The sequence below is a fragment of the Ursus americanus genome, chromosome 18 (assembly GCF_024610735.1).
Source record: "Ursus americanus isolate L20-20 chromosome 18, mUrsAme1.1.p, whole genome shotgun sequence".
In the NCBI taxonomy this organism is placed as follows: domain Eukaryota; kingdom Metazoa; phylum Chordata; class Mammalia; order Carnivora; family Ursidae; genus Ursus; species Ursus americanus.
Window position 1 is genome coordinate 16,557,021 of NC_142144.1, and position 24,304 is coordinate 16,581,324.

At 46.8% G+C, this 24,304-nt stretch overlaps 1 protein-coding gene across 2 annotated transcripts in view; it reads left to right on the forward strand.

The window, feature by feature from the left end:
* The first annotated feature begins 18,660 nt into the window (after positions 1-18,660).
* ASTN2 (astrotactin 2) overlaps positions 18,661-24,304 on the forward strand; it is an 845,639-nt gene continuing 839,995 nt past the window's right edge. For both annotated transcript variants that reach the window (XM_045791077.2, XM_087869420.1), the window contains exon 1: positions 18,661-19,307. In XM_045791077.2, the coding sequence (XP_045647033.1) occupies positions 18,872-19,307 (436 nt within the window). In that variant the 5' untranslated portion in view covers positions 18,661-18,871. The remainder of the gene's footprint in view (positions 19,308-24,304) is intronic.

The window sequence follows — 24,304 nt, forward strand, 5'->3', positions numbered from 1 at the left end:
CATATCAGCTCTCTCACAAACTCTATGAAAGACTCAATGTAATTTCATTGTATGGATTGAAAATACTAAGTTTTGGAGATGGTGAGTAATTTGTCCAAAATATAACTGGTGAGCTGCGATGTTTAGAATACCATAGGTCTGGCCATATTCTTTCCTCCAAACTTACATTCCCTCAGCACCCCTTCTCCTCCCCTTGCTCATTTACTCCCACTAGAATGGGACAAAAGAAAGGCTTCTTTTATATTTTTATGTAAACAACTAATTCATTCCATCAGGCAGCCCAAGTCTCATCCACTCAGGACTCCTATAGTATGCTGGACTCACCCTATGGTAGCCCCCAACACCAATTTTGTGTAAGTCATGTTTTATTCATCTTCCCAAGTAAAGCATAAATTTGTAGTGAGCAGGGACCTTGGCTTTCTTGTTGAATCCTGTGTCCTTATGTTTCACGCAGGGACTGGCACAGAGCGGTTTCAAGAAATAGTTGTTGAATATTTACAGGGGACCTACTATGACAAGATTGCTGGTTGCTTCCAACAGCTATTTATCCCTTCTTCCTTACTGGCATGATTCTCATTTTTACCTGGGAGGCCATACCTCCAACTAAATGACTAAAAAGACATCCCCAGCTGCTTTGCAGTTAGGAGTGCCTGTGTAAATCTGATCCCTTAGATAGAAGCGGAACTGCTGTGCTGCACTTCCACAAAGTCTCCTCTTACTCTGTCCTACTACTCAGATCATGTGTGTGATGGCTGGAACTCAAGCAGCCCTTTTAGACCACGAAGAGCAGAGCCACACCTTAGGGATTAAGAAGCAAAAATGTAGAAGCAGTCTGCGTTCCTGATGACTTTGGAACTGTTAGAATAGTTCTGCCCTCTATCTCCAGACTTATTTTATGAGAGAGAGAATTAGAAGTCTGTCCTATTAAATTCACTGTTTTTGTTTTTTTGTTAATTTCTCCTGCACCTAATCCCACCTGATATAATTACTAAGTGCAGAGCACTGTTCTAGGCACTGTGAGGCATGCTGACATACCTATCCCATGCTTATGTGGCACTCAGCCTGTGGGAGAGCTTCAGTGCAACCATATCTGATGATTATTTGACATGCTACATACACCCCAGTCATATTAATTTTCTTTTTAGTTCCCAAATGGTAATCACCACAAGAGAAGAACAGATAAAATGCTCAGTGGGATAGGAATTGGGAGGTACCACATACAGCAGGGGGCACCATGAAAATTTTCATGGAGAAGACACCCCTTGAACTTGGCTTTGAATATTCATGAGCATTGGGATCTGCGGAGAATGGGATGAGGTTGAACACCCCAGGAACAGAAAATATAGGACATGTTTGGGAGAAAGCCAGAGATTCTGTCACATAAAGTGCATGAAGGAAAAGTATACTCTAATTTTTATGAGCATGGGCTCTACAGTTAAATGTCTTGGGTTTGAGTTCCAGCTTGACTGTCTCCTAGGTATGTGCCCTTGGCTGAGCCACTTAACTTTCAAGAACTCTATGTTTTTCATCTGTAATATGAGGATAGCCACTACTGCCTTTCAGGGACCTGCCTAGATCCAGGTAAAAATAGAATAGGAGACCTTAAAAAGGGGTGTTGTTAGAATTAATTGAGTCTATATGTATAGAAGGCTCAGAACAGTGGCTATCTGAAATAAGCATGCCCTAAATGTTAGCTATGACTGTCATCTCAAAAGACAGGAAGGGCTAGTTGAATCCACAGCTAGCAGAGCCATGAATGCCAAGTTAAGAACTTTAGCCCGTTATTATGAAGGCATTGAAAAGCTGCTGAAGGTTTGTAAGCAAAATTGTGGGTGACATGATGAGAGTTATTTTTGGGGAAGTCTTGCTGTGCCAACGTTTACCATCTTGTTAGGCTTTCTCTCCCACTCTCATCCCATCAGCCTACTGACCTGGGTGCCTCCCTGTCCCAGGGCACACCTGCACTCAGCGATCCCCCAAGGCCCTTCTCCTGTCTCTGGGGCTCTCTACCTGATTGCTGACTTAGACAAACCTGGTTGCTTTGCAGAGACCTGGCAAAGGAAGCCCTCTGGCTCACAGCTCCTGGGCCCAGTTGTTCTCATGGGATTTGCTAAAACGTGTGATTCCTGTCTCACTCCTCCACTTCTTCCACCCCCTCTGGAGTGATGTTATCAATGCTGACATTCTGACTCTCATCCTTGAAATATAGGCCAGTGATTACATCATAACTGGGTACTATGAGCCATTTTATCCTCCTTGGAGACAGTAGGAACCATGTAACCTTCCCAAGTGCCTGCAGAGAAAGTTGACCATACTGTATGCTATGGACAGAATTGTGTCCCTCAAAATGTATATATTGAAGCCCTGACCCCCAAAGGTAGTGGTATTTGGAGACAGAGCCTTTAGGAACTAATTAAGGTTGAATGAGGTCAAGAGTTGGGCCTTAATCAGAAGGAATTGGGCACCTGGCTTGCTCAGTAGGTAAAACATGAGACTAATGATCTCAGGGTTGTGAGTTCAAGCCCCACGTTGGGTATGAAGATTACTCAAAAATAAAATCTTAGAAGAAAAAAGGGGGGGATCTCTCTCTCTTTTTTTCTCTGTCACCCTGCCTGCTCTCACAGACCAAGGAAAGACTATGTGAGGATACAGAGAAAAGGCAGCCATCTGCAATCCAAAGACAGAGCTCTCAGCAGACCCTAATCCAGCTGGCACTTTGATCTTGGACCTCCAGTCTCTAGAACTGCGAGAAAATGCATGTCTGTTGTTTAAGCCACCCAGCTGGCGAAATTTTGTTACTGCAGCCTCAGTGGACTGATACATCGTATATACACTTACCAGGAAGCGTAATGTCTGCTGCTGCAGAGATGTTCTGAGCTTGGGGGGCAGTTGAAGATCACTGCAGACTGCAAGCTGCACCCCTCCATTGAGAGCTTAGTAATAACCTCCTAATCTTCTGTGCCAGTTGATAAAGATACATTGGATTCCCTTGTCCAGATTCCTGGCTGCCAAGCTCAAAGTCAAAGTGATATTCCACCTGTGACCATTTACCAGGCACAGAGTAGTTTCAGCTTTCCCCCTGATCCCCCTTCTTTTTAATTTACATTTTATTGACACTTCAAGCATCTTCCACTGAAGATGTCTGTACGTGGCCACCCAGTGAGACCCAAATCACAGCTACAAAGAATATTAGAATGCAGGCACTATCAAACCAGGGGGCCTGCCTGGATCTAGGTAAAAATAGAATAGGAAAACTTAAAAAAAAAAAAAAAAAAAACTACAGGCACATTACTGTTTCACCCAATTTTTATTCCTTCGAAAGATAACATGGAGATGAATATTCATGGTGAGAAATGTGAGGCTTCGGCCTTGGAAGCATAATTATTGTTGTTATTTCGAATTTCATTAGCACTTTATATGTGGAGAGCCCGTTCTGGTGAGGCAGTTTGTTCCTTTCCTCCCTTGCCTCTCTCCCCCGTGCCTCCATCCCTCCCTAAACTCCCTGCCCTCTTCCAAGAGCTAAATCAGATACTGTCATTTTTCGAGAAATGAAAAATCAGGAGTGAAGAGGGGAACTGACTTTGACATAGAAATCACCAGCTGTGGCAATGGAAATAATCACTCTAGGAAAACTTGCTCTGAGGCTGTCAGGACATCCACGTGTCAATGGTGGAACTTCATGCTCCATGGTGTCTATGCACGTCCCTCCTGCTTGAGGAGCCAAAGGGGAAGCTTGGGTGCATGCTGTCCCTGAGCTGGCTGCCTCCACCTATGTGCCCTATGATCCTAATGTCATTGGGGGACTTCCACTGGCAGGAACTGAGACTTCTGGTTAGAGAAGCATGAAAGGGAGCTACTCTTAATTCAGTTGCTATGTTCCTGGGCGTAAGTATATATGATCATTCATTGTCCTGGTTACCTCTTATTGCATAACACACTACCCCAAAATTCAGTGGCCTAAAGCAATGATTTATTATTAGAGTGTACAAATTAGAGGGTTGATTGGAGCTCTGGGCAAGGCTCATCAGTGGGGTTGTCAGTCAGCTGGGATTTAGCTCTAAGCTGAGCTTGGCTGTAGCACCTTAGCTGGGAAATCTCTGCTCCACGTGTTTATCATGCTGCTTCTGAGTCCGGTAGGCGAGCCCAGGCATGTGCTTCTCCTTGTGACTGCAGAAGCCGAGGACTTAAAGCAGAAATACACAAGGCTCAAAACTGGTTCCTTGTCACTTCTGCCTCATTCATTTAGTCAAAACAAGTCAGAAGGTCAGGCTCTGATTCAAGGAGAGGGGAAATAGAATCTGCCTCTTTTGTAAGGGCACCTGCAAAGATACCTGGCAAAGGTTGCAGACACTGGGAGAGGTAGAGAATTGGGCCATGATATAATCCACACTGCGTTCTAGTTTGCAAATGACTCGGGGGGTACCCTGTGTAGGCTACTGTATGGTGAAGTCAGAAGCAAATATTTCTGACTTCACAGGGCTTTCCCTTCCTTTTTACCTGTCTCCTACAGTTTTGCCCCAAAGGCCACAGTTTTTAAAACTTATTTTATTTTTTACTTTGTAAAAGATTAATTTATTTATTTTTAGAGAGAGAAAACAGGTGCATGCACGCGAGAGAGCAGGGAGAGGGCCAGAGGGAGAGAATCTTCAAGCAGACTCCCCACTGAGCACAAAGCCCAGGGCAGAGCCCCATGAGGGGCTCGATCTCACCACCCATGAGATGGTGACCTGAGCAGAAACCAAGAGTCGATGCTTAACCGGCTGAGTCACCCAGGTGCCTCCCCCAAAGAGCCACGTGTAAACTTGTATCTTTACTTTTCAATCGGTAGTGTCTTTCAGTAGGAAAATTCCAGAAAACTACCTTCATGCAGTGACTTTTCTTGTTATAGTACCTAATTATTATGATTACGATAAAGAAAACAATGATGATGTTAGCTTTCATTTATTGTATGTCCAATCTTGATTATGGAGTAGTGGTTATAACCACAGCTCTGAAATAAGGCTGCCTGAGTTCAAATCCTGGCCCCACCACATACTAGCCCTGTGACTCTGGGCAAGGAATTTTGCCTCTTTGAGTTTTAGTTTCCTCAAGTGTCAAATGGCAATTCTCTACCATTCCTAGTTCTTAGAGTTATTGAAAGAGCGAATTGAAAAGAGACCTTCACAGCATTTAGTGCACTGCATGGGCAATTGTGTGTCCTCAATAAATGTGACTATTATTGTTGTTGTTGCCATATGCTAAATAGTGCACTGCATGCTTACATGCGTTACCACATTTAAGTTGCACAATGATTAGAAGATAGATCTCTGCTGATAGTTGTCTACCTGACCTAAAAGTTGTTGCTTTTTAATTTTTTTTTTTTTTAATGCCTGCAATACCCATTAGGGTCTGCTATCATGTCAACATGTCATTTATGGAAGGTAGTAAAAAGTCTCACCTTCTCTGAAGCTGAAAGGTGCTAGTGTTGGAAATAGCCACGCATTTCCTTTTGGAATGCAATCCTTCAAGCCCTGCAAAAGTTGCCTTTTCTCTCTCAGTCTATCTGTCCTAGCCGCCTGCTCTTTCAAAACATAGACACTAACGGAAAACCTTAGGTGATATGAAAGCAGACGCTGGATGAATTTTGCCTCCCTGTGGCTGGTGTCCAAAGCAAGGGAAGCTGGACTTCAGTCTTGGCTCTGATGATGACCTCCATGATTTAGGGATTCCAGGTCTGCTCCTCAGCCCTGGAGCTCCTTCCATCGTGCAGTGGAAGTTGTCAGCCGCAAGCTTGCTCCCATAACCACACCTTCGGAGCGAGCAGGTGGGCCAGGCAGGAAAGGGTGGCAGAAATGCTTAATAATCAGAAATGCTCTCAGAAAAGGGCATTGAGGTGAGGCTGTCATGGATTCAGGTTTTTGATTTACAGATGATAATGGCATTTAGGCTCAGCATGCTGACAGCCTCCCCACAATAGTGGAAAGGGACAGAGGTGTTGTTCAGCAATCAGAAAATGACCAACCAATACCTATCCCTATAAATTTCATTTTTACCCCTTGGGTCAGCTTCTACTACTCATTTTCTTCAAATAGATGCAAATTCCTCCCATCTGTCTGGGGATTTGCTCTTAACCTGAGATAATGGGAATCAGCAGTGAGAGAGGGATCTTCTGCTCTTTTCTATCCATTATCACTTTTCTGATTATTTTGGTGCCCTCGCATGTGATTCAAGGATAATCAGAGTTTCTACGTTGACTGCATTATGAATCCCTTGTCCTCAAGCTTTCCCAAGCCACCGAGGAGCATCCAGAAGCCAAGTCCGGTTTGTTTAGCACTGAATACTGTTGTTGTTGTTTTTTTTTTTTCCTAACACCACGCCTGATGCAAAGTAAGTATTCGGTAAATTCTTGTTGAACTAATGAGTACATTAGTCTCCTTAATTCTTGAATCTCTCTCTACAGCTCTTTAATTATTCACTTATTCATCCATCCATTTGTTCAACAAACACATATTAGGGTCGTGCCTTGGAATTTTGCATGAGTGAAACAAGATGACTCAGACTGTCTCTATCCAGCTTCAAGGTATTCAGAGTACAAGAAAGGAGCTAAGACTCTGTATCAGTCAGTTATTACCACAACAATGCTGTGTAATAATACCACTCTAAAACTCAATGTCTTAAAATGGCAGTCATTGATTCTTACTGAAACACCTGAAGATTAGCTGGGGAAATCTCCTGGTTTAAGCTGGTTTGGCTAGACTTATCTCCAAACCATGGGTTAGGTCCAGCTCTGCTCTCCTGTCACCTTACTTGGACAGGGCATATTCCTCTCACACCATCGGCAGAAGTACAGAGGCAGCCCCACTGTAATGGCCTCGGCACACATTGGGACTGCCAATATCTCGCTGGTCAACATGGCCAAGTTCCACACCAATGGGTTCTGGGGAAGTCTCTCTACCCACTGGGAGAGGAGGAAAGGCATAAATATTTGCTGGACAATAACCTAAAGTATCACAGCCTTAAACACAAATAGCACATGCGATAAAAAAAATACTGTGTTATAAATAAGCTATGCAAAGAATAAGGAAGCGTAAAAGAAAAAATAACTATTATATATAAAGAATGTGATGAGAACCATAAATGGCCCTGATGGTTGAATGCTGTGTGTGTGTGCAGAGTGCTAGTTAGGGAAAAATAACCTAGACAGAGGCAACAGGAAATTTGGAGTACTAGGGACGACTGTTCTGACGAGGGCATAGGTTGTAGGAAGAAAAACATAGCGAGAGAGTAGATCAGAAAGATTGCCTTGGAGCTCAAATACCATGCTAATGGGTTATGTAAGACCCGGGACAACAGAAATTAATTAGAGAGTAACAGGTGAGAAAGCTAACAACAAGAAAAAAGAGTACATAGTGTATTGCAAGATTGGTGTTATACAATCTATTAGCTCCTAAGGATCTCCATAGATGTCGGGGAGAATGAACTACCAGTAGACTGAGGTGATAAATACTAGACATTACACTTTTTTCAAGTATTATTTTTTCCCAGTGAATCTTAGTGGGCATCGCAGACCTCGGGCTTAATGCCACAAGTGCAGTATATCTCCCCTGTAAAGCTTCTTCCTGCTTTCCCATCCTGTCACCTCAGAAATTATGTCACCACAGGGATGATGGTGAATGGGTGAGTCCTTTAGCGTAGGGAGTCACGGAAGTCCTCTCTCCAGGGATAACATATGCGCTGAGACCTGGACAACAAGAACAAGTGAGCACCCCTTCTATGCCAACCATGCAACCTGGGATGCATAATTCAACCTCCCTTGCCTCAGTTTCCTAACTGAGGGGATGATAATACCCCTCCTTTCTAGGGTTCATATGAAGATGATTAAATTCCTCACAAAGTGCTTAGAATGGCACATTGAGTAACTCCATTCTAAAGGTGAGGCAGACAAGCAGATACCTTTTTAATTACTTAATTAATTTTTTGGAGAGACGGAGCACAAACGGAGTGGCAGGAGAGGGAGAGAGAGAATCTCATGCAGGGCTCAATCCCAAAACCCTGAGATCAGAACCTGAGCAGAAATCAGGAGTTGGAAGCCCAGAAGCCCAACCGACTAAGCCACCCAGACAGATACTTTTAAAGTATCATGATCTGTGCTCTGTTCTAGGTAGTTACAAAGTGCTAAGGGCTAAGAAAGGAGGATGCCTAACTCTCCCTGGGACATCAGGAAAGTCTTCCTAGAGGAACAGTTAAAGCAGAAAGGAGATAAATTAACACTTATTGAATACTAATTCTTGGTGCTAGAGGATTTCTCTTACTATTTATAGAATTTGCTTTTCATAAACGACTTTGTGAGCTAGGTATGATTATGCCCATTTTACAGATGAACCAAGTCACTGATTAAATACCTTATTGTGATGGCAGAGTTAATATTCTAAACCAGGATACCTTGTACTAACTCCACAGCAACCTCTATTTCGTCAGTGTTGCTTTTGGCCAAGAAGGTCTAGGGTGCTATAACAGCTAACATTTATTGATTATATATTTATTGATTCTTAGTATAGGCTTAACAGAGTGCTTCGTGCTTTTAAGATTTTATTTATTTGACACACAGAGAGAGGGAGAGAGCAAGCACAGCAGGGAACAGGGAGAGGGAGAAGCAGGCTCCCCACTGAACAGGAAGCCCAATGTGGGGCTTGATCCCAGGATCCCGGGATCATGACCTGAGCTGAAGGCAGGAGCCCAACTGGCTGAACCACCCAGGCGCCCCTGCTTTGTGCCTTTAATCTGTTAGCTCATTCAACTCTATGAGGTAGACATTTTTGTTGTTCTGAGATAAAGAAAACTGAAGTTCAGAGAGTTTAAGTAATTTCCCCCAAGATCACACAGTAAGTATCACAGTCAGAATTTGAACTTAGACAGATACCAGGATGCATGAGCATATCCTCCATCTATGCTGACTTTTGCTCAGGGGTGGAAAGAAGCTTGGAGCAGGAATTCTAGCACTTGATTCAGGACCCAGTTCTTCCAACTTGTCATCTCAACCTTGGGTAAATCACATCTTTGAATTTTATTCTTGCCACTTGTAAATGAAGCTAAAAATTCCTGTCCTACTGGCTTACAAAGTTATAGAAGTCAAACGTTATGTTGATGAATGTACAAGCATTCAAGGTAAATGGAAGTTGTTAATTATTATTGTTGCTGTTTTTATTTTAATCTCAAGCAGAGAATAGTGGAAGTAGCCAGGACAGTGGTTCCTTGAAAGAGAAGACACAGTAGAAACCTTCAGATACTTGGAGAATTTTCATGAAACTTGCCTCATAGAGCTTCCCCCAAATTTTGGAATTGGAATCCATAAGTGGTAGATTCAACAAGAAAAACGGAAATCAATACACTCTGTTGGTCAGAGCCAACCAAAGATAGAAGCAGTTTTGAATGGAGATAATTAGTTCCCTGCTATCGGTGTGTGCACACTATAGGACCTCATGGTGCCGGGGATTGTAATGCTAGAGAGGTTGACACCTGGACGGCTGTGATAGAGTCCATGGAAGACTCCTGCTGTCCTCTCCTGCGCTACGCAAAGCCATTCTCTACCTATAGCCAAAGTAGCATTTTAAAAATGTTTATCTGACTATGCCATCCTCTCACGTAAAATCGCCCATGGCTTTCCATTTAAATTAGAATTAAATCCACACTCCTTACCATGGCCTACATACACCTGAATAATTTAAGCCATACTAACTTTCCGAGACTCATTTCATCCTTTTCTGGTCTTCTCTCTCGATGACTCTCTAGCCACATGACTTGAAATGTGTGGCTCCTAGAATTTACCAAGTTCTTCCTCAGGGCCTTGGTGCTTGCAGCTCCCTCTGCCTGGAATCCCCCTGACTCCCTTGACCATTCCAACTCCTACTCGTCTGTCCTTGTTTCTAATGAAGTGCCACGTTGTCAGAGATGTATCGCCTGGCCCTCAAATATAAATTAATAATGCTTTCATTATTCGACTTCATAGAACCTATTCTTTTCCATCACAGAATATTTAAACACTTTCAGTCGTATAGTTTGTTTCATTGTGTTAGGAACAGTTAGCATGAGATCTACCCTCCCAACAAATTTTTATGTATACGATACAGTATTGTTAACTACAGGCATAGCAGATGTTGTATAATGCATCTCTAGAACTTAATTATCTGTCATAACTGAAAATTTAAACCCGTTGAATAGCAAGTCCCCATTTCCTCCTCCCATATATTCGTTTTTGATTATTTGGTTTTGTCTGTCTCTTGACTAGACTGTAAGCTCCATGAGCGTAGGGACCATTTTAGTCTTGTTCATGGCTACCTCCCCATTCCTGGAGCAAAGAATTCCATGGTATTCCGTGAGGGAGAGGTGATAGGAGGGAGGGAGCAAGGAAGGAGGGAGCAAACTCTTTAAGTATGTTTTTCTTTGTAAAACAAACAAACAAACAAATTACATATATATTACATATAGTACCCAGAGATGGGAAGAGGGACTTCCAACAGATTTTGCTGGAAGCCTCTCTAGTATGACATGGAGTGCAGCTGGATCTTCAGGAGACACAGGGACCCTGCAGAGCCCCAGCCTTGCGGAGTCTGCAGATTATCATAGAATAGTCATCCACTGTAGCTTGGTAAGTAGGTCAGGAGTGGGAGACGTCCTGTGCCTCTCTGAGATACACCTGGGCTAGGCCTTGGGAGTTATGTTTGCGTGAGCTCCTAAAGATAAGGGAGAAAGACAGACAAAGGGCGCCATGGAGTCAGGAGTCAGAGCAGTGAGACCTCTGCTGTTATGAAATGTGCGTGAAATGTGCATGAAATGTGCATGAAAGCAGGCAGTCCTGGGGTTTCGCCCCAGGTCATCCACCAAACTAGCACTTGCCCCTGAGTGTAACAGAGAGATTGTATCATTCCCACTGTAGACATAAAGAGGTGATGCTTGAAGAGATAAGTAACTTGCCCAAGGCATTCTAGCTAGCAATAGGGAGAGCTGGGTTTTGAACCTTAGTTTGTCTGGTCTGAAGATTGTTAAATAATAGCAATTAAAAATAAAAAACAACCAGCATCAACAAATGTAAGGATACAAACTATGAGAAGAAATCTGCTTTCTTCCTCCTGTGTTCAAGGTCACACAGGTATTAAAGGCACAACTGAAATTCAAAACTTGTCTTATGCAAGAGATTGTGCTTTTATTTATTTATTTTTAAAGATTTATTTATTTATTTATTTATTTATTTATTTATTTATTTATTTATTTATGTATTTATTTGACAGAGAGAGAGACAGCCAGTGAGAGAGGGAACACAAGCAAGGGGAGCAGGAGAGGAAGAAGCAGGCTCCCAGTGGAGGAGCCTGATGTGGAGCTCGATCCCAGAATGCCAGGATCACTCCCTGAGCTGAAGGCAGATGCTTAACGACTGAGCCACCCAGGCGCCCCAAGACCGTGCTTTTAATAACCATTCATTAATTCGTTAATTCATTAATTCATTCAACAAATAATCAATGATGGTCTAAAACATACCAGGTAGCAGGGAACAAGATTGACAGGATTTCTGGTGACAACTATAATTAGACAGGAAAGACAAATATTAAATAGCACTCCTGCAAAGTGGTTTTCATCATCCCTGTTACAAAAGTATGGACACTCTTACCCTTTATACTATACTGTGTGGTTGGAGGAGGTCATCTGGAGGACATGACCTGCAGCTGGCTGTGAGCTGACCTGGGGCAGCTGGAGGCTCTCCACCCCCTTCCCTGCCTGTGAAATGTACATTCTGCCAACCATTCCCATAGCCAGAATTCTTTCAAGGATGCAACTTGAGAGAACAGTGGGTTGTTGAGACCATGTGATGGTTTATGACTGAACCCAGTTAAGGCTTCTCTATGAACTTTTAAGGTTCTGGCAGGTGGGTGCGGAGATCTGCTTATTTTGTGGTATCCCGAAGCAAGCCTCATATTTAAGTTGCCTTGTTTATTAACACTGCCACCTGCCAATCTGCATCTTTCTTCAGCCCCTCCTTGCCCTCTGCGTACTGGGGCCAGTTTTGAGTTTCTACCCAAAGAAGTGGGAAAGACTTTATTAGATGTCAGCTGCCCAGTATATATGAGGTCATACATTTTCCAAGGTTCCCATTTGTACCCATGTGAAGCAGGGGTTAAAAATCCCAACTTCACAGGTGGTTGTGAGAATTACATAAGGAAAAAAATGTATCCTAACTGATACTAGGCACCCAGATAATGCTGTGAAAATAGACACTCTATGCTGACATCACCTTTACCAGCTCAAATATAATAGTAAAAATAATGTGTTGCAGAAAGGAAAATGACCTAGTATTCTACAGCAGAGAAGAAAGCTTATACTTTTCATTAGTAATACACATCCGAATGCACCAGGTTAGCAGTTCAGCTTAAATAAATGTAGAGCAGATACTGCGAGGTTTGTCTGTCTGTCTTTCTTTTTTTTTTTTCTTTTCTTTCTTCTTCTTCTTCTTTTTTTTTTTTTTTCTAAAGTAGGGTCCCAGAGAGAAAAGATTCCAGACAAGAAGAGCCAATGGGACCTGGAAGGAGGATTCCGAAAATACACCAGTAGTAAGATTTGCAACAAGAGATCCAAAGCAACGTCACCTGTTAATGTGTGTTAAAGATGAAAGATGACACGTGTAACAGAGGAGGGAGGGAACACGAATAGGTTAACCGATTAAGCAGGCAATGAGAAACAGATGTGGGCACAAGCAAATGAATGGTGGGGGTAAGTGAAGATGAGGGGACGTGAAACAGAAAATACAAAAGGAGGAAGGAGGAAAGAAACGGAGACTTTCAGGGAGGATTGGGAGGTTTTCAACTGGATGGTGCAAGAAGGGTTGGAAATGACTGCAGTAAATCACAGAACAAGAAGGGGTTGATTTAGAGGACCAAGGACAGGGAGAGCAGGAGGTAGTGAAAGGTACGAGCTGGAGAGAAAAGACAATAAATTTGAGAATTGTTAAGGGAAAGAGTCAGAGAAGTACTGGGTTGAAGCAGAAATCAGTCAAACAGATGCAAGTAGAAATGAAGAAAGACAACGGTGATTAAAATATTCTTTCATTTTTCACGAAAGAGAAGTTAGAGACAATGGTAAAAGTTTGCTCTAAATGAGATAGAGTGGAAATGTGCTGAACGGGGAAATGAGAAATGGAAGGTTGGAAGCAAAGAGACAGAGAAGTAACAGAAGGACCAAATAAATAGACATTTGCAGGTAGAAACAAGCTACTGATACTGAGGACCTACTATGTGCCAGAGAGCACGGGGGCCTTCCATTTACACCAGCTGGCTCAATCTTCCCATGACCCCACTTATGGGAAAGGACACAAAGGCTCACAGAAGTTGTAAATCACTCAGAATTAGCCAAATAGTAAGTGGTAGAGAAAAGAATGACCTTACATCAAAGAGTGGTATCTGAGTTGAAGAAACAAACTGATAGGTAAATTTACAGTGATCTCTTTTGGATACAACAACCATAGAAGGGAAAGCTTCAAGACGGACCTTAATCTTGTAATTAATTGATCCTATTGATCCTATACCAGTTGATGGAGCTGGGCTCTGCGTAGCTCAACGGACTGACAGAGATACAGCAAGAGAGTGTCTGGCGGGAAGTGGCTGAAGGGTAGGAAGAGAAACAATATGCCAGGCGATGAATGGAGTCAACGTGCTGCAGCAAGTGAGGTAGGATTAAAGGTACAATGCGAGTTACAGAGGGGGCTGATGGAAGCGAGAGAAAACAAATGGTGGGGATTGGTGGGTTTGAGGAGGATGGATGGGAGATAGAGCTTCGATAGAGCAAGCTTTCCTCCTGAGCCACAGTTTGTGTTCCAGAGATCATCTCGAGGCTTAAAGAAGAAAGACTTAAAAAAAAAATTACTTAGTGGGACACCTGGGTGGCTCAGTCCATTAAGCATCTGAGTCTTGATCTCAGCTCAGGTCTTGATCTCTCAGTGTTGAGTTCAAACCCAGCACTGGGCTCCGCACTGAGCATGCAGCCTACCTAAAACAAAACAAAACAAAACAAAACAAAACAAAACAAAACAAAACACAAATTTGAATGATGGAAAGCTGGGAACGAAGGAAGGAAAGGAGGGAAGGACAGACACATAGACAGAGGGAACATAATGTACTCATGGTAGAAAACCGGAGGGATGCAAGTTTTCTTCACTGCAGAATTACGACTAGTGCCTAGTACAATACCTGTCTTAGAGTAAAAAGCCAATAAGTATGGGATCGTTCATTGACAATGTATTTGTTTTGTGTCTCTATGCTTTGTTAGTGCTAGCTCAGGCTAGCTTAGACTGGGTGGGTAGTCATCCTAGGGAAAGTGTTTTATTAACTGACACAGGTAAGTAAAAGGTAACAAGGTGAAGTCTAGAGGGAGATCTCTCCAGGCAGAAGGAAGCACCTGTGTGAAAACATTGGGGCAACAAGAGCTTGGAACATTCTGGGAATAGAAAAGAGATACCTATGGCTAAAACAGAGCAGCAGTGGTGAGGAGCTTGTTATACTGGGAGGGAGAGGAAAAGAGTGAGTGAGATGCTGTAAAATGTTTAGATTCACTTAGAACACTAATGAGAACCTAATATAGGCTAGACATTTTCATACATGTGATCTCATTTAATTCCCATAATGAGCCTGAGAAGTGGGTACTACTTTCCCCATTTCACAAATGAGAAAATGAAAGGTCTATTGGGGACATTTATTAACTGACTTGACCCAGTAGATAAATAGCAAAAATGATATCCAAACCAAAGGCCGTCTGCCTCCCCAGTCCCTGCTTTTCCAACTACACTAAGCTGACTCAGTTGCATGGTATGGATAGGAAATAAGAAAGGAAGGAAGGAAGGAAGGAAGGAAGGAAGGAAGGAAGGAAGGAAGAAAGAAAGGAGAATAAAGTATGGGGTAGGGGGAGTAAAGAAAAAAAAGTTACAAAACTGCGAAACTCAGAGGCAAAATCTGAAAGATGAAGGAAAAAGAAGGATGTGCTGAGAGGATGGGGAAGGGGAATGAAAAGGAATTTCAGACCAGTGGAGTCAAAGATGGGGATACAAGGGCACCCTAAAGGAGAGTAAGTTACATCAATAATGGAATCTAATTAAATCAATAATGAAATGTGACTGAGTGAAGGGGAGAGGAGAAGTCGAGAGAGAAGCTGAGGGGGTACGAGAGTGGTGGCATTGCCGCGAGACAGGACATTGTGAAATATGATCAAGAGAAGTCACACTACTTGGAAGAGGTGAGGAATCCTTGATCTGTGGCAGGGGTCAGGGATGGAGAGACTGACTTGTGTTTTACCACTTGAAAAGTACATGATCATAGTCAAGAGTCTTAGCTTCCCTGAGCCTCAAACTCCACATCTAGTAAATGGGGAGAGCAAGACCTAACTCCAGATGCTGCTGGATGACACATCCAAGCAGTAGTTATAATTTAGTGAGCATCTAGAATGTTGAGCATTTTGCATGATGATTTCTGAAGCCCCACTACCCTCAGAAGGCAGGGATTATTACGATCATGCACTGAGATACCACAGAAAGTCTGGAAGTTGCAGATATGTGTTCAGAAATAGGAGTTCTTTTCCTGTGGTCATACCAGATTTGACACTACCTAGTAGCCAAAGTTGGTCCTCTTCAAAGTGAACAGCAAATTCCTTGCCTACCTTTTTGGTCTTGTCTTCAACTACTCCCTCTCCCCCTTGCTGAACTTCCCCGTTTTCCCTTCATAAGCTTTGCTTTGCTGCCCTCCATTTGTTTCCAATTTCTGTGTTCTCGGGGAGGTGTCTTAGTTACGAGCAACAGATACCAATTCTGGATAATTTAAGCAGAAACAGAATTCAGTAAAGTGATATTAGATTACTTAGAATCTCCAGGAACGCATGGGATCTGGGCAGAGTCCATGAAGTCAAGAGCACCACTCCAAATCACAGCACAGAACTGGCTGGCAGAGACACTACTGTTGCAGTCACTGTCAGGCATAAACAGGGCAATTCACACTCTTGACACCAGTGACACTGTGCTCCAAGCCAGTGCTGTTAAAACCCATTTCCTCTAGCAATAAAATCTGGATGTAACTGCCCCAAGTATTGTCACTTTGGTCCCAAAGGGGATTCTGCCCATTCCCCCTTCCCTTCCAGCCTCTGGGGTGGGTGGATCTGATTGGTGAATTCTGAGTCATATGCCCAAGTCCTGGCTGTGGTGGAGGCTGAGAAGGTACCTAGAAATTTTAGCCTCTTCATGGGAGATGGGCTGTGCCTCAAAGTGAAGCACCCTCTGAGGTAGGTAAGGGATTTGTTCAGATACCAAACAGTTGCAAAGAATGCCAAATGCTAGCTTTAACCAGGAATGTCTACCCCCAAGCTTCTAGTCCTTCAGGGTTCAACGCCAATGCCACCTCCTCTGGGAAGCTTTCTTTGATTTCTCCAAACATAAGTTTCAAAACACCTCATTAAAAAACACATAGTCTGCCTGCCTGGTATCTGAGATATTTCTATGCTCATCTCATCCTCACACCCCACGCCCCCATCATTATAAACTCTCCAAGGGCAGGAGCTGTGTTTATCCATTTCTGTGTCCCCATATAGTGCCTGGTAGGAGCCCTGGATATTTGGTGGTGAATGAATGAATGAATGAAAGTGTTGGTCACATTCGACAGGCCTTTGTACCAGAGGTCCATGAAGGACTTGCACAGACTCTGCCTTACATAAGGGAGCCCTTTTTTCCTGGTGTGCACTTCTATAAATGGACTATGTCAGCATATTTGAAGAAAGGGGCATAGAGAATCAGAAAGCCCCATTGCAGAGGATAGTGGCGGATTGTAAGGGTACAAAGGAGAGACTGAGGGAGGCAGGACGACATATTTTGGAGGAGTAAATGAACTGGAGCAGGCATCAGAGAGGCAGGAGACGATTTAGAATCAGAGGACTTGAAAGGCCAGATTCCACCTCCCCCCACACCCCGCCCCTTTGGTTTCACAGATTAGTAAACTGAGACAGGAGAAGCATACCTTATAGACCTCAGAGCTGAAACAGACCCAAATGCACTCATGCAGATGTGCCTTTCACATCTTCGCTAGGTGGGTTTTTCCAAGGTCACTGAGGACAGAATGATTTAATAGAAACAGCCAAGGCTTTGGAACCTGGAGTTCAGATCTCAGCTCTTTTGCTCATTAGCTATATGACCTTGGGAAGTCCCTTCACCTCCTGGACCTCCTGATCTCAGTTTCTTCATCTGAAAAATGGGAATCATAATACCAATCTCATTGGATTATGGTTATGTATAAAAGATAACATAGATACTTGCCTAGCACTCGGAGAATGCTTCATAAGCAGTATTAAGTCCAAGGTCACAACACAGGGTTTGATTTTTCCTTCTTTTCAGTCTTCTGCCTCTATCCAAAGTCATAAAACAGTAAATAAAATGTGAAGGGAGAGGGAAAAAAGCAATTCGTGTGAAGGGTTAAAGACAGAAAGGAGAAAAGAGGCAGAAGAGGGAAGAACTAAGAAGAGAGAAGTTAGTGCCCAGAGACCCCACGAAAAGTGCAGATGGGCAAGCAATATAGTGAGATGGGAAATGTCTCTCAAATTATAGGGAGGAAGCATTTATAAGATTAAAGTCAAGATGAGGAGGAATGAAATGAGTGGAGAGATGAAAGAAAAAACGAGGACACACGAAGAAAGGTGAGGAGGGTGGGGAAGGGGGCTGCTGGAGCCCTGGATCCCGGAAGAGGGGATGGCTCCCTGGAGGGTCCAGGTATGTGGGTCAGAGGGAATCAGCCCAAGGCCAACGGCTGCCATTGTTGTCTGAGGGCCTAGGTTCACAGATCAACTTGAATGTAGGAGAAGGACTGGGGTAAAGAATTGGTGAACAGACCCTTCCTCTGAATGGGGCAGAGGGTACAGGAGCCCGTGGGAGCCAGAAGCAGAGTAGTAGGTCTCTACCTCGCACCCTTTTCAGGAATTTCACACAGAGAACAGAAGCAGCCAAGTAGAGCTGCTCCAAGCTCAGAGTTGGGATCCAAAATACAAGCGGGAGAGTGGGCGGGCTTGCAGGGCGGCAGCTAGGGGGCCAGAGCTTCCTGGCCAGAGTCAATTTGGGGGCTAGAGGGTGGAGTGTGACACCCCTCAGCCTGTAAGCGTTTAATGCAGCCGCGGAGGCCTGGGTAGGGGAGGTAGGTGGGATCCTGGTGTCCGGGGATTGAATAGGTGTGTGTTGTGGGCAAGCGGGTGGGGAGGGGGCTCTGAGATTATAAGGAATTATTCAGGGACGAGAAAAGGGTACAGGACTTGCTATTGGGTTTGTGGGGAGACAAAGTTAAGTCTTGGCCACCAAGAGGCGCCCCCACCCCCAGGAGGGCGGGGCTTGGAGCCAGGAAGGGCGAAGGCGTGCCCCCAGGTGCAGCCCGAGGGTTGAGCCAGGGGTGGAGTGGAGCGGGGCGAGCTGGGTTGAGCCTGGAGGAATTAGAGGAGGCGCCAGGGGTCCTTAAGTCTTAAGAATTTGGAGAGGGGTGGTGTGGCTACAGAACATTGTGAGGGTGGCATTGGGGGATCCTGGGAAAGGAGAGGGGGCGACTGGGATTTGCACGCGGCCGGGCGGAGCCTCCGGAACGCCCGGGGTCTGAGGGGGGGAACCAGGGAGGGGGGCGGGCGGCGGGGCCCGGGGAGGCGGCGCGGGGGGGCGGTCCAGGGCCGTTCGGGAGGCGGAGCCGGGAGCTGGGGGCTGCTGGCGAGCGGCTCCCACGGCTCCTTAGCTCCGGCGTCCTGGTTAGCTCGGGCGTCCGCCGCCGCCGCCGCCGCCGCCGCTTCCTCTCCTTCCTCCTCCTTCACCGCCGCCGCCGCCGCTCGCAGCACCGCAGCCCCTCCCGCCATGGCCGCCGCCGGCGCCCGGCTCAGCCCCGGCCCCAGCTCGGGGCTCCGGGGGCGGCTGAGGCTCGGCTTCCACCCGGCGCCGCCGCCGCCGCTGCTGCTGCTGTTCCTGTTCCTGCTGCCGCCGCGGCCGTTGCTGGCCGGCGCCACTGCCGCCGCCTCGCGGGAGCCCGACAGCCCATGCCGGCTCAAGACCGTCACGGTGTCCACGCTGCCCGCCCTGCGGGAGAGCGACATCGGCTGGAGCGGTGCCCGCGCCGGGGCCGGGACTGGGACCGGGGCCGGAGCCGCCGCCGCCGCCGCGTCCTCGGGCTCCGCCGGCTCCGCGGGCACCGCCGCGGAGTCGCGCCTCCTGCTCTTTGTGCGTAACGAGCTGCCGGGGCGCATCGCGGTGCAAGACGACCTGGACAACACCGAGCTGCCCTTCTTCACCCTGGGTAAGGCTGGGCGCCGGCACACGCGCGATCCCAAGGAGCCGGGAGCCCCTAAGTGAAGCCGGACGGGTGGGGGCGCCCTGGGGATCCCCGCCCCGGGCTGCCCTGAGCGGGGTTGGGAGAGGGCACCCGAGGGGCCCGGAGGGCGTACAGGTGGTTGTAAAGCAGTATGGGCAGGAGGTCCCCAAGAGCGCTTGGCGGGAGCTCGGGGGCGTGCCAACACTCCCGCAGTGGGGACCTGTCCCCCTGTCTCTCAGACTAGGCGTTGAGCTCTGCCGTGATCCATCCCCCGACGCCGGAAAACCCAGATGGCTGAGTGTGCTCGAGCTGGGGACCCGGGTGGTCCAGCCGCCCGCTGCTCTTCCGGGCACGGTCACCGGCCGCCCGCGGTTCCCGCCCCCTCACTCTCGCCTCGGAGTTGGAGGCTCCGCTCTTCCCAATATTTTCTGAAGAATCGGAGCAGAGAAGCTCCGTGTGGCATCACCAACCCGCATAAACTCGGTCTCCGTGTGGGTTGCGTGACCTTGGCCAAGTCGCTTCCCCTCTCTGGGCCTCAGTTTTGGCTATCTGTGAAATGGGGATTGAGTGATTTCTGAGGAGTGGGCTTCTGAGCCCGAGGTCTCCACTTCCAGATTCTCTGATTCTCCCCCCACCCTATCGCAGTCGCATTTCTATCCCCCTCCCAGGGGAGAGCAGGTTTGTCCTCGCAGCCCACTCGGCTAATAATAATAACTTAAAGGCGATAAAACAGAAGGGAAGAGGGAAAGGGTGGGGGTGGGGGTGGGGGCTCAAATGGAAAAGTTAATCGGAAAGTTCGCCAGCAGCTTGCTGCCTGCTGGTTCCCAGCGCCAATCCCGGAGGAGTCGGCCCTTGCGAGGAGCTGTAGGAAGCGCGGCTGATTTCCCACCCGGGTAATTGATAGCTTAATTATCTCGGAGAGCGTTTACAAAAATGTTCCCCCTTAGCTCTCCCGCGCTCGCGAATCGCTCGCTCTCCTCCCCTTTTGGGGGCGCGGGGCGCGATTGGTTGTCGGAGTCTGGCCAACAACAGCTCCTGGAAGGCGCCGGGGGCTCGCGCGGAGACTCCCGAGCTCTTCTTCCCCGGATCCGTGCCTTCTCGGGATCCGGCTCGGCTCTGGCATCTCGCGGGTGAAGCGCCTTCGGGATCCCGGCTTGAACCTCCGAGGTTAACTCTTTGCTTGCCTGAGAAGCCCCAAAGACTAATCAGTAGACTAGAAGCCTCTCTCCTGGGAGCCATAATATTTTTAAATGCATTTTTGTGACCCTCGCCCCCCTTCCCTTTCACGCTGGCCTCCTCTGGAGATTTGAGGGAGTGCCAGGCCCGCTCGTGGTCGCTGCTTGAGCGTCGGGTTTCTGGCCCCTAGGCTCTCCCCAGCTGGCTGTAACCTGAGCCAGCTGAGCTTTCCGGGAGGCGCGGCGGGGAGCGCCTTGCAGGTTCCCTGGGGACTTCCCGCGGCGGCGCGTCTAGCGTGTGACACACACACACTCCCAAGCGCGCGCGCGCACACACACACACGGACACACACATGCACACACACACACACACACACACACACACAACCACTAGCTCTTCCCACGTGCACCTGTGGGCCCGCCCATTTCCAGGGAAGGGGATGAGGTGGAGATGGGGTTCCTGAGGGCGAAAGGCTAACCTTGGGCTTAGGGCTAACTCCTACCACCTCCTTGAAGGGAAGGGTCCTTCTGGAGCCACGGAGGGTTCCGTTCAGCACCACTTCCAATTCCGCCCTTCCTCTTCCACCCTCGTGATCTCTTCACTCCAGGGTGCCCTGAGTGGTCAGGAGTGGGCCTCTTCCTAAAGGGCTGTTCAAATAGGGCGTAAAGGGGGACATTCTTGGGTATGGCAGAACTTGGGAGCAAGGACCCCCCCAGAGCATTCAAATTCCACGAGGATGTGGAGGACCGGCCCAGTTAGCTGTAGGATTCGCCTGAAGCTGAGTGGGGAGCTGAGCGAGGAGCTGGAAGTCTTGAATCCCCTGGGACCCCTGCTTCGGCTGGAGAGTCAGTCCCCTGGTGCCCTCCACTTGGAGCCTTCCGCCTTCTCTGACGCACAGCAGCTGAGCCTGGCGGCTGGGGACTGCCTGCTGAGGAGTGGGGGGTTGCTGTCCCCCTTGGCAGCTCTGAGCCCTTTGGAAGTGTGTAGGGAATTGTATCCCGCCTCCTTCTTTTCCCCCCAGCGCCCTGGACTGGCAGCTGAAGGCGCTCCCTCCAGGGATTTGGCTAGCGAGGTAGTCACCAGATGGCCGAGTGTAGCAGGAGCTGTGTAGGGAGACGTGGGTTTTTTATTTGTGTTGGTCTTCCACTGTTTGCACGTAAACATGGAGTGCACAATGAGCTCTGGGAGGGCCAGGCTGGCTGCAAACGAGGTCCGAGGGCCGGTGTGTGTGTGTGTGGGGACGGGGCTGGGGGCGGGGGTACTATGAGTCCTTTATGGCCTTACCATTCGCAGGGTGCCAGGGTAGCTCCATCCCATCATTTCATCCCCAGACCTTTTCAACAGCCTTGCCTAGTGTTTGTCTCCCGTGTGTTGAGCGACTCTTTCACTACTACTTCCTGGCCAGTTCAAGGGATTTGGAGATGGCACGCACCAGGGTTGCCTATGCAGTGAGTAAATGCCAAATCCTGCCACTAGTGGGGTGTGTGGAGCCACCACTAGGGGGTGATAGTGTCTGCCAAAGCCCTCGGGCTATGCTTGGGTGGTGGACTCAAGAGTTGGTGGTTGAAAAATGTTCCTGGCATGAAAGAGGGGGGTGAATAAAAAAATAAAAGATACAATCCCCATTTTATTGTCAGTCTAGTTGGAGGACTTCAAGGTTATTTTGCCCACATTGCCTACCATCTCCATTCACCAAGGTCACCCGCATACCTGGCCCTGTCTCCCTCCATTCTGCCTCTCTTGTTTGAGTTATTGGCTCTATTATTGATAATGTCTGTTCATAGTTCTCCTCTCCTATTGTGTTCCAACCTGCTTTATGTAGGTGGACGTTTACCCCAGAGCTGAACTTTCCCCCAGGTTTCGGTGTCTGGGCTTCTTTAGAATCTCATTATAAGTCAATGGCACTGACAAAGTGAATTTCCTTGAAAGTGAACAAGGGATAACAAATAGTTATTGTATCTTTAATGAGGTGCTAAGAGGTTTACTGTTGCCTTTTATTATTAATTCACATAAAATATATGAAGTGGGCATTTCTGCTATTCCCATTTTACAGATTAAGGAAGCATTTTTGGAGAGGTCAGGTGCCTAGTCCAAGGTCACACTGTGGGGAAAAGGCAGACCTGGTGCTGGAATCTTGTTCTACCAGATAGCTACGTTCTTGGTAGTTGCGTATTGGCAAATATGCATTGGCCTACATATGGTTACATTTATGTAGGGCATGGTGCGGGGTCCTGGAGAGAAATACACTAGTCATTAACATGGCGAGAACATTTCTCCAAAGGAATAGCAGCTACACTCGGGTGCTAACATATGAGAGTTTGAAAGTAAGTTATGACCTTCGATGACCCTGCCAGCACAAAGTTCCATGACTCATGGGATATCAGGGGGCATTTTATGTCATGGTGCCAATGAGTGATGGAGATTACACATTCTGTAACATCAGGGAGGGAACACATGTCTGTAGATTCAGAGAAGCCTGGGGAAACTTCCAGAAAGGAAAAAAAAAAATTGATGCCTTAGGATACGGTGGAAGAGAGGTCGGAACTCCAATGCAGCTTGGGAACTTAGTGTTGGTTTGGATCTGGAAATCTCAGCTGTGGCCCACTGTGACCTTGAACAAGTCATTTATCTCCAGAGCTTCAGTTCTTTGTGCTGTAATATGAGTGGGTAGAGAAGCCCTAAAATAATCCTTCAGTGTAGAGATTCTATGAACTCGAAGTGCCCTGATGCACTCTGTTACTCTGACTCGCTCCTCTTGTTTCTCACTGTCTCCTTTCTTTTGCTGGTAACACAGGGTGTTGGGAAGGACTGATTGAAAAGAAAGAATTTGCACAGGAGCAGCTGCCGGTACAGGGCTTCAGAGGGGAACCTGCACATCACTCAGTCCTCATTTGCCCCCAGGCAGCCCTGGAGTCTGCTTGTGGATTTAGCTTTCATGCCCACAGGTAGGGAAATGGCATCCTTCTTCCTGCACTTGACAGTGGCCGGGCTGGACTGTTTACCACCAGCCTTGATTCAGCAAAAGGGAGAAAAAGAGATAAAATGGAGTAAGCACTCATTGTCACCTTTTCTTTCTAAGTTGCCTTGGCATATATAACCCACAGCTGAGGAGTGTGCTCTGTATTTGGGGGAGGGCACGCAAAGAAGGAAAGCCCATGCAGTAGCATGTCTAAATGTACCTGAATGGGTAGATCTGGTCTGCAAAGATTCCTTAAAATACAAACAAAGATAGAGCGCAAAAGAGAAAAACCTCTTGGAAGGAATGAGGGTTCAGGCACCAAATCAGAAGGGTTGCTAGAAGTAGGGAGTGTAGCCTACAAAGGACAGTTCAGAAAGGGTAGGAAGAGCTGCCTTCACATGTCAGCAGGGAATGAGGAATGTGCTTTTTTCTGTCTGATTCAAAAGGGGCAAATGCATGGGGATGGAGTTCAGCCCCCACAGGGGGATGGTTCCCAGGGAGCTGTGCAGAACTCCGCATCCTGACCCCTAATGATTATAGGATTCGCGAAGCCTTCCAGTAGAGACTACACAGCGCCCCGGCAGGCATTTGGAGACAGAACCCAAGCCCTGGGAGACAGTGAGGCTATTTGCCCTTTTTGGTTTCTGATTTGATTTTGAAGGTTGATGCCAATGATTAACAGGGAGAAACAAAAAACAACCAGATACAGATAGTAGTAATCTGGGTCTTCTGTAGGGATTTCTGACCACAGAATATTCATTAAAACCAATTCCAGTGTTCTTTTCTGTATGGGCCAGAGAGAGAGAAAGAGAGATTGTGGGGTGGATAAGAGGGAGAATTTGATATC